Here is a 19860-nt window from a genome sequence, read left to right on the forward strand (position 1 = left end):
GTGTGTGTGTGTGTGTGTGTGTGTGTGTGTGTGTTAAGACATGCGAACATCGGAGTCGACTTATCGTGGAGTTGGCACTTCGCTAGAAGTGTAGTATATCTTCTCCGAGCGACATTTTCCTGGCCCAGTCACGAGCATGCTTACCATTATGCAATGAGTAAAGCGGTCGAAAACGGTGTTTATACGTCAGCGTGAACTAGTATCATAGATTCTTTCTCCATGCATCCACAGCGGATACTTCTGCAAAGGCATGTCCTGACGGACGTAAACACGGTATAGTTCATTTTGCATACCTCAATCAATCTTGATAACATCATTTCTATACCTTGATCGTATTCTCAAAAGCTGGGAGCAGCGTGGTCATGCTTCCAAACATTCTCTTTCTTCCATTTCTACGTCCATAACCTGGTAAAGAAACAACGATAGTACGCGCCGATATGAAGAAGGATAGTGCACCATTCAATTCATCATCGAGTGAACGAATCACCTTCGCTTATCAAACGATTCTCGCGTCGAGCTCACACAAATCCCCTGTGTAATATGTATTCAGATGTCTCGTAACGAACGATAGCGACGCGGCAGCATGAATCGAGCGTGAGGACAAAACGTCAGGAGTCGAATTCCCCGATCTGATCAACACGCGATCGAGTATGCTATGCAATGCACATATGCAGTATGCGTTCGCATTATGTAAAAAAGGATTCGATTCGCTTACGGGGAACCGGACGTGAGTGTCAAGAACGACGATCGTAGGATCAAAGGATTGGGCCTCATGCCACGGAGGGACACTGTCATGCAAACATGATACGCAAGCCTAGGCGACTCGAAACCCCAGATTCGTAAAGACAACAGTATCAGAGTGCGGCGTCAACATCAACGGTTAGTAAAGAGCCCACATGATAGCACCAAGATGCCTGTGTTGATTTTACTTTGAATAGTCTATGGGTATTAACGCCTTAGACATGGCTTCTAGATGTTGCCATCCAACATGCCCTTGCGCCTTCGCTCGACGCGCCCACGACCAGGCACAGTCACAGTCCCAAACACAAGGCACAGATCAATCGGTGTGATAGGTACGGCGTGGTGACATGATCAGCGTCTAGAAGTCCTGGTCGTCGTTTCCAGCAATGATGACGTTGTTGACCTGTGCGTTGGTGTCAGTAGTTGTTTGCAACAAGGCCGTGATCCAGCGGTGAGGATAAACGGTGACACAAAGCGAAAAAAGGGAAGGGTGTGTTTGTTCGCGTGTAACGAGAACAATGCAGCCTGCATAAAGCGCACCCCCCGTGCGACGCTTTATCTTCGGCTTCCCCGCTTCCCCGGCCTTGCAATCGATCCAGAAGACGGACGCAAGGGAGGGAAAGTGAGCAAAGCGAGGTTGCACAGACGGGAGGGAAGCGGAAGGGATAGCGGGAAAGGGAGTCACACCAAGGGTGTGCGGTGCGACAAACGACAATTCGTTACGGAACAGGGGCGGGAAAGTTACGATACGTACCTTGAGTACCATACGGCACAGCTGTGTAGCGAGCAACAGTTGTTGCCGCTTCGAGATCAAGGGATCGATCACGAAGTGCTCCTTCATATCTGTGATAACGCCACGTTAGTACAATCTTCGGTAATTCAGCCACCAATGAGGCCCATGACGTTGTGCATAACAATGACAGCAAAGCAAAGGTCTCAGATGACTCCTGCTCATCTCCACTTGTAGTTGCGTTCATGCCAGCGCAGCAAGTGGCGTAGCGTGGGGTAATGCACCGTACCCCACGGGGGCGTTGGATGCGGGAACTGAATGCGGGAACTTGGATGCATCACGGGTCTCGGGTCTCCCGGAGATAGTCCGTACTGCAGCTATGCTTGATAGCGGTGAGGCAGCCGGTAATCATAGAGACAACCGTGGGGAGATGGTTGGATAACAAAGAGCGAAGTGCACTTACCGTTGCTTCCCGTCTGCATGCAGTCAACACCTAACCTGGTGTTTCCCTCCTTGGCTTGTCGGGACTTGATGTTGGCGAGGGTTTCGATGGGGCTAAGACCGGAGTTCTCAGCCAGCGCCATGGGGACGGCGTCAAGGGCATCGGCGAATGCGCGCATCGCGTATTGCTCGAGGCCAGGGCTCTGCGAAGTGTTAGTTGTTGTTATCGCGGAGCTCCGTAACGCTTACCTTGACTGCGGCATCCTCAACTGCGAGCGAGCATGCTACTTCCGCGGCTCCTCCACCGTATACAATACGGTTGTCGCGCACCAGGTTTCGGACGACACAGAGGGCATCGTGTAGTGACCGCTTGGCCTCGTCGATGATCATCTTGTTGCTACCGCGAACGAAGACGGTGACAGCCCTTGTGTTGGCACACTCCTCGATTACCAGCATCTTGTCGCGGGTGGTTCCAAAAGTCAGTTCCCGGACAATACCAGCCTTTCCGAGCTTCTCTGCGCTGAGGTCCTCGAAACGGGGTACGATGCGTCCGTTGGTTGCGATGGCGATCAGCTCGATTTCTGGGCCTCCTACCCACCGTACAGCGGGGAGCTTGTTTGTGAGGAGAAGATGGTTGGCCTCGTCGTCGAAACCCCACTGACATATTACTACGTTGGCGCCGGTGTTCTTGATCTGCTCAATCATCTCGGTGAACTTGTTTGACTCGTAGTTTTGTAGCTTCTTGAACTCCTCTACGGTGGTAATGTCCAACTTGTGCTTGGTCTTGGGCTTCGGTGGCTCGAACGCGCATGTGAGGATGGCGAGTTTGGCGTCCTTGACCTCCGACGGCATCTGGGGATGCGAAAAGTCCTTGTCTATTATGACACCCTTGACAAGTAATGTGTCTTCGAGCGATCCACCGACCTTGCCGTCAACCTTGATGAGCTCGAAATCGACGTCTTTCCGCTCGAGATCTGCGACCGAAAGCACAGCATCTACGGCGATTTTGGCGAACTGGTCGTGCGCCTTGGAAACGATCTTGCTGCCCAAACTTGTCTTTGCGACCTTGAATAGCTCTTCGGTGTTGTCCTTGGAGAAGTGGATCTCGTCGCTGACCTCGTCGAGCTTGGCCACGGCAACCTCGCAAGCCTGGTCGTACCCGTCTGCTATCCTGATGGGGTGGATGCCCTTGTCGATAAGGTCTGCTGCCTGCTCGAGAAGCGCGCCCGCCAAGACTACGACACCAGTTGTTCCGTCACCAATCTCGTCGTCTTGTGATTTGGATAGTTCGACTAGTAGCTTCGCGACGTGGTTGGAGATTTCCATCTGGGAGAGAATGGTGGCGCCGTCGTTTGTGACTGTGATGTCTCCGTCGGGTGAAATCAGGATCTTGTCCAGTCCTCGGGGTCCCTAGTTTCATAAGTTTATGTCCTACTTCCTTCCACTAGAGCGGTGCTGCGTACCAGAGAGCTCTTGACGATGTTCGCGACCGTCTTGGCCGCGAGGATGTGGGACTTGACCGCATCGTTGCCGTGTTGCCTCTGCTTCTTGCCTTGACTGCCCCAGACATTAGCTGCTGCCTCTTACTGAGCCTTAAGCCCTTTCCATATCATTCCACGTACTCTCTGACAATGATGAATGGCCTGCCCGATTCATCCTTCATCACCTGCGCTATACCCCACTTTGTCAGTCGTGAATTCGCGGTCGATTCGTAGTAGATTCGGACGCATACCGTTGGAAAGGTCGACCTCTGTAATTATATAACGTTAGCGTATGCATCTCACTACTGAGGGTTTGGGAGTTCGGAGCTGTTGCTGCCCGCACTTACGCATCTTTGCGGTGTGAAAATGCCCGCTGAAGTAACAAATGCACGACTCCGAAGAAGTATCAAACTACAGGTACACACTAGGAAGGAGTCCCAGGTATGTTTGGTAGTGAGGGGTGGTGGGGTATAGCCAAACAGCTGCCATGTCGGTCTTGAAATTTCCCCAGAAGGGCTTGGCATCAGGGTGCACGGCCGCGAGTCGCGAACGCGCCGTCCGCCAGCTCCAACTCTCCGATCTGCCCTGACGCTTGCTGCCCCGAGCTGCCACCACACCCATCCCCAGCGCATCGCGGCCTTCCAATCGCGCTTGTACGAATCGCCTCAAGCTCCACGAAGATTGACGTCTCCGTCATATCCATTCTCCATTTCTAGCGACCGCGTTTCGACATGCCTCGTGAGTCGCGCCCGCCCGCCCAAACAATCACCATACGCGTAATACCCAGCTGCTAAGTTGCGCAGCTGCTCTTAGCGATCACGGGTCCTCGGACGCCGAAGACGTCCCCGCGCAGCCAAGAAAGGGAAAGGGAAAGCAGCCGGTGCAGGAGGATCCCATAGACGACGAAGAGGACGAGGATGACAGTGAGGTGGGAGAGGACGAGTACGCGCAAATTCATATGTACATGGATCGCATCGTGCTGACAATGCGACAGATACGTCGTTGAGGCGATTCACGGCCACAGATTCACAAAGGTGCGCGCAAACACCACCTCTTTCCCACGCGCAAACACTGACAACATCAGGGCGTCCTCCAATTCGACGTGAAATGGGAAGGCTACGACGACCCCAAGGACCGGACATGGGAGGCAGAGGAGAACATGTTCGTTGCGGCATTGCTCTGTACTAGGTTGAGACTGACAGTCGCAGGGAGGGAGCCATTGATGTGCTGAACGAGTACTTTAAGAAGATCGGAGGCCGACCAGAACCCAAGGGCCAGAAGCGGAAGGGACGACCATCGACCGCCGGCATCAAATCCGAGTCTGGCACCCCGTCATCCTCCACGAAGCGCGCCAAGGCAGACAAGCCAGAGAAGAAAGTGGTAGAATGGAGCCCACCACCAGGCTCATGGGAACACGACGTCGACCACATCGACACGGTGGAGCAAACGAAGGACCCCAAGACGGGCCAACTGGAGAAGTTTGCATACTTGGTGTGGACAAATAAGCAAAAGACACAGCACCCTCTCAAGCACGTCTACCAAAAGTGTCCACAAAAAGTGCGTCAAAACATGTTTTCTGGATATCATTCACCATACTAACATCTCGCAGATGCTCGAATACTACGAAAGCCACCTAGTTTTCACCGAGAACGTGGACGAGCCTCTAAACGGTGACGACACCAACGACACAGTGATGAACGACGACTAATCCGCTTAAGTCGAGTAGTACCCGAAACCGAAATTGCCGATCAAGATATTCCCTTCCGGTGAAGTTCGATTCGACTTCGCCCCGGCGATGCCATACGCGAAGATGCTACCCAAAAACTTCCGTTCCCCGACATGGTCACCCATCACACCTCCTCCACCTTTGCGCAAACCACCAACCGTGTCCCGGTTGATACCCACGGAGCAGTTTTCATCTTCCAATCCTCTGATGCGCTTGGGGGCTGGGGAGGACCCTGATCAGCTGCAAAAGGGTACACATGTGTCTGCTGGGTATGGCGTATAGGCACTGAATGTATTATAAGAACTTCTTTGGATAGGTACGGAAAGGGAATACTGGAGTATCAAGGCTTCGTTCAAGCGGTTCCAGTTTCGCATTGTGTATCTGGTATCGTTCAAAATTTACAACGTTTATACATACGCCTAAGATATGACCTACAACGCCCAGTGAACATGATCGCGTGCCTTGCAAGTCCATGTCAGCACACCATTGTGGTTGGCATGCGCTTTTCCTGTACTAAATTGTCTCTCCCAAGTTGTGACCAGAGGCTCAAGTCAAATCAAGTCGAAATAGTTCACAGACGAGGCAATCAAGAGAAATGGTTTTAAGTAACTTTGAGTATGTGATTCGTTCCATTCCATGCGCAATTGTATATACAAACATAACAATAAGCTCCGTAATAACGTTGCGGGTATCCCAATTCGGCCCATGCCAATCTAATATGGCTTCTTCAATCGCATTATCTCGTTCTCGCGTACAATAAAATTCCGCGTCGCAAGTCGCATAGCCATGCAACTGCCTATAACGCCGGTGTAAATGCGAACCACATCGTCCTTATCTCCGGTGATGTGTTGTCTTGTGTTGTACTGTAGTCATAGCGTCGTAAAAATGTCTCTTTTGTTCCTCTTCTCTCTTGTTGTATCGTTTCTCCGTACTGTGTTGTGTTCTGTGGTGTGGTTTGGTGTGATATGATGTGATGAGGCGTTTACACATTCTCAGTCATATCCGAAACAGACGACGCGGTGCCGCCGACAGCCATGCGCGTCTGCAGGTAGTAGATGAGGTATGCGATGGCGGCAATCAGGATGAAGAGGATGAGGATGATGAGGAAGATGACGATGTTGCGCTGCATGGTTGCGGTTGTGGGTGGGTGGGACGAGGGGGTCTCGTTGGTTGGAGTGGTTGAGGTGGAGGTGGTGGTGGTGGTAGTTGGTGTTGGAACGGGTGATGCGATGCAACAGTCTTCTGTACTAAAGTCAGTAAATCGTCCTTCCGTAACCGGAGTAATAATTGTATGCGCACTGTAATCTCAGCGCAAACAATCAATGGTTTTGTATAACGCGGTCGTGGTGGTGTCCAAGCTCGCTATCGTCCAAGCAACACTCAGTAGTCAAGTGATGGTATCCCGGAAGCAATCGAATGACCAAGGATAGCAATAGTAGTACGAAGGAACTCGAAAAGTACAAGTGTATGGTAAGTTGTGTGTGAGGGGAATTGAGTTAATAATATCAGCGAGGAAATCTGCAAGCCAAGTCGTAGTCCATTCTGCAGGTGGCATGCAGGCACTTTTGTACAGACGTGGCGGGGTGCGTGCGCCGCGTGGGTGGTTGGGTCGCGTCCATGGGCCGAGGGGCTGGCGTGGCTGGGATGCCGGCGTTACTGGCGGTGAGGCTGGTCTCGAAACAATGGTTGACGAAGTTGATTAATTGAGTACGTGGTGATGCGTCTGTTGAGGGAAGCTTGTTTTTGGGATTTGATTCAGGGTAAAGTGAGATGAGGTTTATGTTGATGATGGGGGGGATGGCAATGGGAAGGCGCGCGGTCAGGTGTTCTGGGTCTTGGCGCGTTCGAGGCGGGAGAGCGATTTGACGATTCGGCCTTGCGACGACTCCATCACCACCTTTGTGACTTCATGATGAGCTGTGCCATTACCGCGTCCAAACATGCGCACACCACAATTCACTAACGCTTCAATTCGAACGTCGCAAAACAGTTGCAGATATGGCCCTTGCGCGACCTTTGATGAACCCGGCAACGAGGCTTTGCTATGATGACTCTGGACTCTCGCTACCCTCAGCTTTCCTGGGCTCTGTTTCTTCGCTACTTTGCGTGTAACGTGTGCGGTAATATCCACAAGCAGAAGCTCATGGTAGTCGGTGTCGCGTTCGGTGGATGTCGCCTAAGTACCGAAGGCGCAACGAAATAATCTCTAAGGTGAGGTTGCCCAATTTGTAAAGTGAGAGTCGTCAACCATGCTCCGCATGGTGATATCTCAGCGGCTAGGTAAGATTGAGAAGTCATCTTGATCACTCACCGTCCAGATGGCCACAGATCCATAACCAAGTGAGAGGCAGAGCACGTCGGGTGCTTGTATACTTGGGTCTCTCATGCTTATTGCACTTCTTAAACACCACTTCTTCTTACCTCTACGACCAAATAATCGCCAGCGTCCGATAATAACATGGCACTCAAGAGGACTCACGACCAGATGACGGCTCCAGCCAGTGGACCATCCGCGCTAGATTCTTGCCCTCGGAGAAAGCAGATGGTCTCCTTGTAAGAGCCTTAATGCAACCTCTATGAGCACCCGCTAACCACTGAAAATAGCGCACTTGATCGTCGGTCTATCAAGATACTTCTGGGTCCCCGTAGCGACGAACACAACTCTATCTACTTACCCTATGAGCTATTGAGCTCGGTCTCTTCCGCCGACTGGCTCAAAACCCACGTTCCGAGCGAAGGCAAGGCTACACCGAAAATGGGGATTTCTGATATCCACTGCCTCGCTGTGCTTGGTCTTCTTGTACAATGGCTGTATACTGGCAAGTATGAAGAGCTATCCGGCCTATCGCATGAGGTCTATCAAGACTCCAGACCGAGACTGGGTCGAAGGCTTGATCTCGACCCCAGAATTACTATGGACTGGCCAGTCAAGGCTGCAATACTGGCTTGGCTTTTGGGAGAAGAGCTATGTGTACCCGAGTTCCAGAATCATGCCATAACCTGCCTCTTCGCCGCTCTTGCACGACAGTCAGAGCACCCGCAACTCACACCAGGCTTATATAGCTTCGTTTGTGGTAATGCAGAAGAAAGCGGAGAGCTGACTTGTGCACTGGAGGACTTGATCGTTCGGGATTGGGGTGATGCGTCTGTTGTTGATCAAGAAGATCTGACTGAATGGGCTCCTGTCATCAGCGGCGAAGATCGTTTCAGCAAGAAGTTCTTTGAGGGCTCTATACTGTCACTCGAGCAACGTCGTGAGAAGGCCATCATGGCGGAAGCTTACTTCGTCGACGGGCGCAAGAGCACGCGGGAGCCAACGCCTACGCCTACGGTAGTGCGAAAAGAATGACCAAATGAATCACATCTGGGATGGAGGTCACAGCAAAAGCGATTGAACTATTGAGGGTATGTCTAGGCATTAGAAATTTTGATCATTTTCTACGAATGCTCGTCTTGCTTGATTAAGTTGGTCTATCACTACACATTGTACATCCTCAAGCTTTCTTGTTCACCCCGTCCAGAGGGGAAATTGCGTAGGTGCACTGCAGTCTACGTTCATTTACTGGGTACAGGGCCTTTCTCATCCAGAGTACATGTTCGGATTTGAAGACATGCCCTGTGACTACGACTATATGAATGACAAGGATCGGAGAAAGTATGTTGTACCGAGTGAAGAACCATCTAACTCCGACTGGGGTTGGTATATATAGGAAGAGACCTTCTTCTAAGGCAGAGATGCTTCAATAACCACATCTAACGCATTCTCATGACTCGAAATACCGTCAATCCTCAGTCCCACCGACTCGAGTAATTCGCGAAACTGCGATTCAGTTCGCTCTTGACCAGAGAGCGATTGCATGACATTGACATCCATGGCCGTAAACGCCCACGGTGCATCTCGATCGGATATGAGAAGCTCTTTGATGAGGAGCTTGGAGTACCCGCGCTTCATAGCGGAGACGATATTGCTCAGGATACGGCGACATGCGTCATCGCTACTGAAGTCATGGAGAATATGTTGGAGCATATAGGCCCTCGCACCTATTAGGGACCGTTAGTGCCGTATGAGTAGGGTTGCGGCATGACCGTAGGAACTTACCTTTAATCGGCTGAACCTCGTTCCAATCTCCAACATGCGCTTCAAACCCATCTTGCTCGCTCCGATCAACAATATGCTTCAACTCCTGCAGCACGAGTCGACCTTTGACATCCTCCCCAAGCGCTTTTCTCAACAGACCCAGATCACCCGCATCGCCGCCTCCAATGTCAACGAGTAGCACCTCCTTGTCAGACACAGGTCCACCTTCCACTAACCGCTCTCTGAACGGGTAGTACCCATCTTCCCAAAAGAAAGGTTTACCAGCGTTGTACATCTGAATCATTCCGCCGAATCGCTCCCCCATCGCTGCGTCTTCGTTGAAATACGTGTAAAGCGATTTGTTAGAGAAGCCATGGGCGTGTTGAAATGGACCGTTGTTGATATCGGATGGATTGCGATGAGAGATTGAGTCGAGAAATGAGGGGACGCGCCAGCCTACGTTGTAGAAGTCGTCGAACCTGTTGTGGGTGTGGTATGAGTAGTGAGACGTATGAATGTGCGTAGAAGTATGAGTTTGGGGCTTACATGAAGTGCACAGCATCTTTAAACGACTTTTGTCTCAAAGAAGCTGAGAGGCGAGTGCTTGCGTAGGTATCATGATCGACTTCGCGGATCGTGGAGTTAGCTGCTAGATGGCGTAGGAAGCGTGCTGTGCGTTCTTGATCAGTATCACCTCACGGAACAAACATAGCCGCTTCTCCAAATACTTCCAAATACCGATTTTGAGGACCTTCGAAAGTTCGCGATGAAGTATACATACCAACCAATCTTGCATCCGCCCCCGCGCCCTCAGCTATCTGCTCACACGATACGCCCTTCTCTCCAACATCACCTAACGCCTCGAAAACTCCCCATTGCAAAGCGAGTCGAATAGCGAGATAGTGTCCAGGCTGAATGCATTCCATTCGTGGTTAGCGCTAGTCGACCAAATGCAGTAGTCACAACCCCGCAAACCCGAAAAAGACTACCATGACTTATGAGACGTACTTCATTGAACGTGACCCTGAAAACAGCTTCATCCGGTCTTTCCAACTCGTTCCTGAGCGCTTCGGCTAAGCCGCTGAGTTGGAGGCGCTCGGTGTTGCTGAGTTGAGCGCGGAGGGTTGGGGCGGCGGCTAGCAGGGTTTTGAGTTGGGAGAGAGCGGTGGACTCCATGACATGCGGATGGTAAAGAAGGAGAGTAAGTTTCGTGAGTAGATTTGACTGACGTTGACGATGATACGGCATCTATGATAGATATGCCGGCAGAATGCAAGTAGCCAAGAAGGCGTATCGCGCCTGCCATTCCAGGTCAAGCGCGGGAAAGCAGGAACGGTGGGGTGCATGATTTTGCTCATATGCGCCAGGGGTATACTTGGGAGGCTGACGACGTTTGTATGGTGATCTTGATGAGTTGAAGAGAATGTGATGGTGGGCTCGCTGATCTGGATTGACAATTTCACATGGGCATCGTCTACACCCCGCCCACTAGGCTCGCGATCTTTCCCTTCTTTCTCTCCAACCGTGCCCTGTCCATCTTCCATTGACCCCAGCAGCATGCCAATCCAAAGATTATTGAGCCTCTGGGAGGAGGAAACCGTCCGTAGAGGGCTCGCATCTGGGAATGACCGAAGAGTCTAGCTAGCAGCATCGTCGGTTACTTCTGAAAGGACTAAGCTGTCAGTGAAACTTCCCGTATCTATGCAAGCTAGTTGTACCTTTTTTTTTTGAGTAACGTCGGACTGTAGACAGGAACGAGAAGGAGTTGTGTAATGTAGGTTGATGAACGGACAAGTCGTAGTAGTCAAAGTGTGAAAGTAACGCCGTTTGATGTCGTTTGTGATGGAGAAAAGCTCAAAGTGAATATCATACGCGGCGACATATATGTGGTGAACGAAATATTTGGAAGCTTGCCATGCGTGACGTGGTAGCGACAGAACACAGCCGTGGTTGTGAAAAGTTAGACCCACCTCATGTGTGCGGTCCCATATTCACTCAACTCCTGAGCTCAAAGATATCTTGTCATGACCATTCACATTCTCGTGATACGCAGTATGCCATGACCAATACATTAACAAAAAAGGGTATATACAACCACTTCGCGCACTTCGCGTGCTTCCAACCCTTCCATCTTTGCGACCAAGAGTAGCTCAACACTATACAAAAGCTCTCATCTCAATCTCAATCCCCAAGCAACACCAAAACGCCATCCTTTTCCTGAATCTTCCTATCCGTGCCATCTTATCCCTTTCTTCTTCAGCCATTCAATGCATCTCATCCACATCACTGATAAAACCTCCACTTAACCTCCTTACACGCCCACTCCTTCTTAATCCCATTAATCCTCTCAACCTCCCACCCACTCGTCCACTCCTCATCCCCCACCTTCCCACCCAACCTAATAACCTTGCTGAGATGGCACTCTCCCTCCCCCTTGGCCGTATACCGCCATTGCAGACAGTCTTCTACTTCCGAGCAAACGGCCTGGCAGCGCTCGGAACTATCTGCTGCATCGGGATGTTTCTCGGCGATTTTGTCCCAGTTTGGTGGTTCCTTTTTGTCTTCCTTCATGTCCTTGCCTTTCTTGTCGTCCTTCTTGTCGTCTTTCTTGTTTTCGCGTTTGGAGATGCTGTTCGAGGTGGGGAGGGCGCCGGCTTCTTGGAAGACGCGGGAGTCGGGTGGTGGGGCGGTGTCTAGTTTGAGTTTTGCGGGCTCTTTCTTGTCGTCTTGCTGGGTCTTGTCTTCTTCCTTCGGGGTTTCCTCTTTCTGGGCGGTGTCTTGTTCTCCTTTCTCTTTCTCTTTCTTCTCGGCGTCTTGCTCTTCCTTCTCCTTCTCCTTCTTCGCAGCGTCGTCTTTTAGCTTTTGCCGACGTCCTTCTGGTGCAACGATCTTGGTGTCTTGACTGAGGTTGTCCCAGCCCACCTTTTGCGTTTCGATGTGCGGTTCCACTGAATCGTGATAGGCGTCGCGGTACAGATATGGCTTCTTCCAGCCATTCGCGGTGGTCCACTTCTTCTCAATATCCCACTGCCTCGTGAGTTGGTCACCGCCAAGGTGATTCCATGACACGGCAGGAGCACACCAGTGCTTCCTGGTGTAATCAAGTGTACTTGGCTGCTCACTCTGGAGAAGTGGCCAAGAAGCGTAGAATTCCACGTGTGCGTCGCCAAGCGCCTTCGCTAGCATCAAGTCGCCGCAGCATTGATCGCCGTTGTCCGGTTCCCACTTGGTTGTGTAGAGCTCATCGTAAGATTTGGAGTACCGGCGTAGTGCGCCCTGGGACATCATGATGCCTGCTCCGCGTTGCGCTACCTGTGTACCTGCGATGTAGTAGGGCGCTCCGCTGTAGTACGGTATCCGGTAGTCCAGCCTGTTCAGCCATTGCAACAGGTTCGTCCAGCTCAGACTTGTGTCGGCTTCAATGAAGACGAAGAACTTGGCGCTGGGGTTCATGTGGTATGCCTTGTACACCATGGGCAGGAACTTCCACTTCTCCAGCTCCTCCAGCTTCTTCATATCTGGCCTGTGCTCCGCATCAGCATGCATAAGCTGGTATTCCTGGAACTCCTTGTGCTTGAACTTGGTCTCGCCGCTTATCGAATCGAGCGCATCGTGTACTTTGTGCCCTTGGAACTCGCCGGCGTGGTCGCTGAAGATGGCAAAGGTGGGAACGCAGGCTAGCAGATTGCTGAGGTGGCTGTTGAGCTTTTCGATCTCGGCCTTCGATGTCTTGAGGACGACCATGACGTCTTTCGCTCCGTCGGCGTCGCTGCAGAACTTCTCGACTGCGTATGTAGGGACGGCGGCTTCGGCGGGCTTCGTAGGCGCAACGTCCGGCTTAGCCGCAATCGGAGTCTTCGACGCAGGTATCGCCTCAGTAGCCAGTGTTGTAGGCGCTGCCATTGCGCCTGAGCCTGACATGCTCCCCGACTTATCACTACCCTTCAACTTTTCTTCATCCTCCCATCTTCCGCCATCTTCCTCATACTCCGCGACGCCTGTCTCGGTAGGCGCGGACGGTGTTGTCTTTCCCTTTCCACCCTGCGCTCCCTTATCGTCCCATCTGTGATCATCTGTCTCCTTCGGATGATCTCCGTGTGCTATCGGCGTGGATGTCGCGTGCGGAGTCTCGATGACGGGCGGCGGTATTATCGGCTCGGTATGCACATTCTTGTGGTCGTAATGGTCGATGACGGGTATCGTCGGCTGGGGCGTCTGTTGCGGCAGGCCAAAAGTCCAGAAGAAAGTCAAGAGCGAAAAGGAGACGATGATGATGGCGAGCCGTGAGGGGGTGATGAGCGGCATCGCGGCGATAGGGCTTCAACCGCCAAACTGTGGATTTTGAGTTTGGTTGTGAATCTTTAAGGCATTGAAATAGACAAAGTCTTTGAGGTGAAATAATCAAGTCATGGTGGTCGCAATCACCAAAGTCGCGAATGCCCCTCTGAGCGATGATCCCGGGAATGATGGATGGATGAGGCGGTGGCTCTCACCCCTTGGCTGTGGCGCTCGGTCTAGCAGGCGCGCCGGAAGACGCGCTATCACGACGCTTGACCTGCCCAACTCCATTTTTCGGTCTTCGATGCTGACGCAGATGCTTGCTTTTGGAAGAACAACTAGAGACCTGAAATCGTATCTACTACATCACTGTATTATGCAGGGGCTTCTGACAGCTGTCACCACGTGTCGAGGGCGCGCCCGCTGGCGTAGCTCACAATATCACGTGATGCACTTTGATCCCTTTGCATCAAGGACACTGCACGCATGCAAGGCGATTGCAATTCCACCGAGTAGTTGAGATAACCCCTACAGGTCTACATTACTCTTCGGCCTGAATCTGAACGCCTTGCGTTCTATTCGGCGTCTCTCTCCCGCGTTCAATTTCCCTCCCACCGGAGTTCCTCCGCCATCCACAACTTCATCACCCAGCACGCCATTACCAAATCGCGCTTCTTCCCATCCCTCTCGATCTCATCAGTCATTTCCAGCGCTGAATCTTCTCTCCTCATCTCAGATCCCGTTCTCACAGATGAGGAAAATGTGTTCGCGGCACCCAACCCCACCCTCCCAGTCTCTTCCCGTGCAACAACCACCCCCTCAGCATCCTCCCACACCCCCTTCTTAACACAGTACAAAAGATGCTTCTCGGGCTCACATACACCTCTGTAATCGCACACATGATGTTGAGCTTTGCATTTAGTAACATGCCAGATACGCGTCCATTGGCCGCCCCACAATGACTCCCCAGAAGTCATCTGGATGCTGCCAGGTAGTGTTCCAGCTTTCTTGCCGTGCATCTCAAATTCATCTATGCTATATAGCGTTTCCTCGCTATTGTAGGGGATCGGTTGGTCGCGTGCCGTATGTGTGGTTGGTACTGAACATGACCGCGTCTCGCGTGCATGTACTGCGCGGATACGCAACTTCGATACTGATCCGTCGCGAACGAAATCTCGTTGCAATTGGTATCGCGGGATGTTCTGCGTCTTGGTGGCGTATATGAAAGAGTCCTCTAGTCTAAAGGTCTGCGCTTCTCCAAGGGGCACAAGGTCGAGTATCGTGTTTCTCGCTTCTCCTTGACCCTGGACTCTCGATGGCGATTCCTCTTTGTATTTTGGAAACGTGTGTGCTTTAGCGAGCGGGCGACGGGCTGTGACGTTGGCGCTTAGCAGCTTCGTCTCCGGTGCTGCGGACGGGCTGCTGCTTGGACGTCTTGATGCCGACCACATGCTAGATGGAGAAATGGCCTCGTCGAAGAGCGCGTCTTCACCATGCGTAATTGCTCCCGTCAGAACGTCGAATGGGTTCGTCTCTCTCGCATACGTCTTGAACGTGAAAGAAGAGTCAACGAGTGGGATTAGGTCGTCTTCAGCTGATGCGGTAAACTCAAATGGGCGGCTGAACATCGTTGCGGCTTTTTTTTAATGAGATTAGATGATGGGTATACTGCTAAGCATAAGACTGAAGGTCTATATATCATTCCGCAATGTCTGAGTGTTCTACGTCGTTGATGTATCAGCCACGGATGGGCGTCTAGATTAGTCGTTGTCGGCATCTCGCATACACAATCATGCGCTGTATAAGTCGAGCGCGCAAGGAGAAGCTGCAGAGTCATCTGGCAGTGTTCAAGCGATTGGACTGGAAAGGCCGTTGTGTGTGGGCGTGGCGCGTTGAGCTCTCAGTAAGCATGTGAATAAGCGCAGATCGCAGGTTGACTACGCGCGGCTACTCGCATACGCATCACAAAGCAGTTCGAAGCGAGACATAAACGCAAGACGCGTAACGATTGAATGTATTATTGTATACAGCGAGCGAAGGCAGCGTACATAGCCAAATATCCTCCTAGCCACACGGCTCAGCCTTACAACGGCTGCCCATCCTCTCCCAAAATGGGAGCAAAGAAATTGAACTTGCCAAAAGGATCATACTCCTTCTTCAGCTTCCTCAACTTCTCTAACCTCCACGGCTCATACCCGTACAGTTGCTCTGTCGTCTCATCACCCCTCGCATAGTTGACGTAAGACTCATAAGGCTTATTCGTCCCGTTGATCATCGTGTCGCGAATCTCACCCGCGTAGTTCCACGCCAGCGCATCAAGACTAGCATTCTTACCATAGGTCATGAACGGAGAGAAAAGGAGCTGACCATCTCGGTCAGGGTATGCGGTGCTCTCGCTGGGAATCTCGCCAACGCGGTTGGTGGAGTAGCTTTCGAGGAGGACAGCGGAGTTGCGGAACTCGGCTGGGAAGGCGGCCATGATGTCGATGACTTTGCGTAGGGAAGGTGCATCGTATGTGTCTGCTGAGACGGGGACGAGGGAGCGCGTGTAGCCTTTGGTGCAGGAGGGGCCGTCGCTGTCGGCGCCGGTGAATCTGCTGACGCCGCCGAGGTCGGTTATGCCTGATTCGGTATTGATGGGGGACATCGCGACGAAGGGGTCGGTGTATTGGGCTGGAACGGTGTCGGCACCTTGGTAAATTACCCAGATGATGACGATGGGCTGGTGATGTCAGTAGTTGGACGGTGTTGAGGCAATGGATATAGACTTACGTTCACTGGGTCCACCTCGAGATCGAAAGAGAAAACGACGTAGTGTTCGAAGCTCACCGACCTGTTAGCAGCAGTCATCCAGGTATTCGCGACTGCTACAACGTCTTCCATCTTGTCGTGCGTGAAGAAGTAGCCGCTGACAGCCCATCCATCCACAACGGGCTCCTTGTCATAGATCTTGATCTCAGCCTGGGTCACTAGACCAAAGTTGTGACCAGCGCCACGTATCGCCCAGAACAGGTCTGGGCTGCTCTCGTTGACAGTGATGGCGGTACCGTTGGCTAGGACCATACGCGCGGAAACGAGCTGATCGGATGCTAGGCCGTAACGTCCTTGGTTCCAGCCATGGCCTCCTCCGAGGATAGGGGAGACGTAGCCGACGCAGGCACAAGCCGTTGTCATTGTTTGCTTGTCATGGAGCCCTAGGAAGTCAATGACGTCGCCGTTGAGGATACCGCCCTCAATCAAAGCGGTATCGCCATCGTCGACGATGAAGATATTGTTCATACCCCGCATAAAGATTCCGACGGCGTTTGTGATGTTGTTGAGGTATGTTGTCGTCGCATGAGCGCCCGAGATGGCGTGGAAGGGCTTATCGTTGGCATTGGCATAGAGGATCTGGCTTAAGGTTAGCTAAAAGAAAAGCTCACCATGGTAAGAGTTTACTAACAGTCTCCTGAACATCTTCTTCCGTCGCAACCTTTACAATCATATCGTAGTGCGGAGTCTGCCCGGCACCCCATCGTACAGTGGCATTGGCGAATTCTTCTGAACCTGGCAAGTAGACCTCCGCAAGCTGACTCAACGAAGACTTAAAGAGCTTGAAAGATGAATCAGACATGTTCAAAGAAGCCTGGACGGTAACCGCCCAGGCCGCTAGGGCGGTCGCTGTCGAAAGTGTGTTGCGCAACATTGTTGTGATTCGATCAGATGGACAACAGATGCAGTACGGAATTCCATACTGTAGACTTTGATCTTATAGGACTTCGGATGCTGGTGAACTACCGTGAAAATGCGTGAATTGCGCGCCTCACCAACTTGTCGCCATGTTAGTTTAAGGAGCGCCCTTGGTCTTTCCCGCTTCTCCACCAATTCCAACATTGTGGAACAAAGGAAATGTAGTTCACTAGTATCCTTATTACCGATACAATGGGTCCGGCGTGAGTCGAAGGCAAAGGGTCAGTTCGATAGGGTAATCGTGAAAGCCATCACTCCTCCTGGGCAGGTACCGTGGTGAACTGATTGGTAGCCGCGCGTGAAGCTTACTACGAGATTTTTGAAAGATTCATTGAACTACCAAGTTCGGCCGAAGAACAAATTGATAGAACAGAACGAATATAGAAGGTATTGCCTACCGGTGTTGGAGGTTGCGCATCGGATAATAATGCGCGCTAGGTCGAGACGCGCGTCAGAAGCAAGCGCGTACACATGCTGGACCACGACGACGAAGTGACTTCGAAGGTTCGAAAATGCCTATCAAAGACCAGAGTCTGGCCTACTCAGATCAAGGAACAAATGTGGACTCTGAGTATCGGAGCGCGATCGGATATACTAGACAAGTTCACGACGACGCATCGTAGGTGAGTTGTTCCGCTGTCAAGCAGGTGCTGACACGGGCCTTACTCCGTAGGGTCCTGAAAGACGCGCCCCTTGATGTACCTGTGGCGATTCGTGGCTCCAGCGTCGCCGCGGAGAGAAGTGTACGGCACGGGTCCACGAGCTTTACTTGGTGAGCAAGCTTGCTGGGAAGCCCTGAAAATATCCCCTAGACACGTGATTCAGTATGTAATGACAGATAAATTCGTATTAGCATTGGGGCGTGGGGTGAGAGCACAAGTCGGCCGACGTTGATGTGTGGTTGGCCTGGAGTGGATGGGATGGAGACGGGGAGATGGTGCCAGGCGCTGCTGCCCTGGCGGGTGTAAACTGCGCCGCCCCACTTTGTGATTGCCACACCATCCCTAACTGCACCTGCACTAACAATACATCAGCATCACTCCCATATGTTTGTTTATCAAGTTGCCAACTGTGGATCATCATTTGATGCGCGCTATGTGTCTCTGCTGAAGCTGCTTTCCACGTCCTTTGCAGTTCGGTAATCAAGAGTCACCCACTCAACTGATCCTAGGATGCCTCGCGTATCGTCACGCGCAGGAGTACATCCCGTCCATTGACAGCTCGATATCTCGCCCAGAGGATGCTGCCAATCCCTAGCGCTTTACACGATTGACTGCGACAGGCTGAAGGACACTTTGCAATTGCGTACTATTGGTAGCTAACGTGGACACGTGGTAGTGCCCCTCAGCCCGAGGGGCGCTTGCATGGAAGGGCAACACAGCCTGATGTATCACCGTTTTAAATGGTATATGATCGCCCGCAGTTTTCGCCATTTCAGATCCATAGTTTCGCCGTTATCGTCTTTCCAGAAATAACCTCCATTACTTCGACATGGCATCGTACGCACGCATCGACGAAGACATCGATCGAGACGTTCGGTTGGCCCTACTTCCCACCTTGTATGCTGCCGCCTTGCCCAAGGATGAAGCTCAATTCGGATTGCAATCACATCAAATCAACACCAAAGACTGGGGCCTTACGGCTTTGGAGGAACCAGACAGGACTGTGAATCTCGAAGCGACCATCGAACAAACTGCAAATATGGCTTCGGCACTTCCGTGCGGAAACACTGATGGGAGTTACCAGAACTGTGAAGCGTATGTTGGATCACATTTAGGTTCCGTTTGATATAGACTGACGTTTATGGATGGGGCATGTCTCTACGACTCTTTTAGCCTTAATCTTTGTATTTTCACTGTCTCTCACTTTTCAAGCTCCCAACATGTACTCAAGCTCTGCCCCACATGTACTCAAGACCCCAGCGCCCCTTTGGCTGCGGATTTTGTTCCCATACACCGCAATTTCCTTAAGTTACCAAGAACAACACGATATATACACTGATCTAACCAGATTTCGTAAAACATGTGTTGCGCGCGACATGTAATCAGATCATTTTCCTAGAGGCCATAGTCACGACCATGCCCCCATCTAGACTTACAGACCATATCTGCCATGGCATATCTCCGTGATTCACCAAGAAAACCTCCCGGAAAACCAGGTCCTATGGTTAGGCGAGAACGCTACAGGCACCTTCAATCGACAACACGAAGCCCACCAACCGATCACATCACAGCTGTTCGCACATGGCGGCTTTACGGGATTCAGCGACCCCATCACGGATGGCAATACCACCATGCCGGATACTAACAATCTTGGGCGAACCGGGCGAACCTCTCCATCTATGGGCGGTTCGCGGCAGGAGTTGCGCAACGCCGTGACTCTTGCCCAAGAGTTAACGTCCAATGGTAGGTATGGGAACTTCCTTACTCCAGGACTCGACGGCTCTCCGCAAGGGCTGCATGACGCGAAGATCAGTGGCACTGCAGCTGATATCCCCTTCCGAGTCGAGACTAAGAGAGTCTACATCTGCACACACACCGGCTGCAATAAGAAGTACTCACGGATGCCGGACCTCCGACGCCACTACCGAGGATCCCATCTGGATGACTGTCGTTTCCAATGCCGCGCCCTGGGTTGTGGACGGGCGATTCGTGGT

At 51.8% G+C, this 19860-nt stretch overlaps 5 protein-coding genes across 5 annotated transcripts; 1 reads left to right on the top strand and 4 right to left on the bottom strand.

Annotated features, from left to right (window-relative positions):
- Window positions 1–1099: 1099 nt before the first annotated feature.
- CCT5 (T-complex protein 1 subunit epsilon) lies at window positions 1100–3744 on the bottom strand (the record flags this gene model as incomplete). Its single annotated transcript, XM_051440456.1, has 8 exons — window positions 1100–1144; window positions 1496–1584; window positions 1935–2115; window positions 2162–3322; window positions 3376–3469; window positions 3535–3583; window positions 3645–3662; window positions 3741–3744. The coding sequence occupies 8 exons, from the start codon at window positions 3742–3744 to the stop codon at window positions 1100–1102; spliced, it is 1641 nt and encodes a 546-aa protein (XP_051285658.1).
- Window positions 3745–4124: 380 nt separating this feature from the next.
- Window positions 4125–5101, top strand: J4E90_010945 (uncharacterized protein; the record flags this gene model as incomplete). Its single annotated transcript, XM_051440457.1, has 6 exons — window positions 4125–4131; window positions 4197–4335; window positions 4388–4427; window positions 4478–4554; window positions 4602–4950; window positions 5003–5101. 6 exons carry the CDS (start codon window positions 4125–4127, stop codon window positions 5099–5101), a joined length of 711 nt encoding a protein of 236 aa, XP_051285659.1.
- Window positions 5102–8843: 3742 nt separating this feature from the next.
- J4E90_010946 (uncharacterized protein) lies at window positions 8844–10373 on the bottom strand (the record flags this gene model as incomplete). Its single annotated transcript, XM_051440458.1, has 5 exons — window positions 8844–9160; window positions 9219–9676; window positions 9744–9867; window positions 9979–10108; window positions 10206–10373. 5 exons carry the CDS (start codon window positions 10371–10373, stop codon window positions 8844–8846), a joined length of 1197 nt encoding a protein of 398 aa, XP_051285660.1.
- A 1107-nt stretch (window positions 10374–11480) lies between these two features.
- J4E90_010947 (uncharacterized protein) lies at window positions 11481–13502 on the bottom strand (the record flags this gene model as incomplete). The annotated part of the gene is made up of 1 exon (XM_051440459.1): window positions 11481–13502. One exon carries the CDS (start codon window positions 13500–13502, stop codon window positions 11481–11483), a length of 2022 nt encoding a protein of 673 aa, XP_051285661.1.
- Window positions 13503–15558: 2056 nt separating this feature from the next.
- J4E90_010948 (uncharacterized protein) lies at window positions 15559–17160 on the bottom strand (the record flags this gene model as incomplete). The annotated part of the gene is made up of 3 exons (XM_051440460.1): window positions 15559–16197; window positions 16248–16865; window positions 16918–17160. 3 exons carry the CDS (start codon window positions 17158–17160, stop codon window positions 15559–15561), a joined length of 1500 nt encoding a protein of 499 aa, XP_051285662.1.
- Window positions 17161–19860: the final 2700 nt, after the last annotated feature.

Source organism: Alternaria incomplexa (assembly GCF_024043165.1).
Source record: "Alternaria incomplexa strain BMP 0042 chromosome Unknown scaffold_31, whole genome shotgun sequence".
NCBI classification, from domain to species: domain Eukaryota; kingdom Fungi; phylum Ascomycota; class Dothideomycetes; order Pleosporales; family Pleosporaceae; genus Alternaria; species Alternaria incomplexa.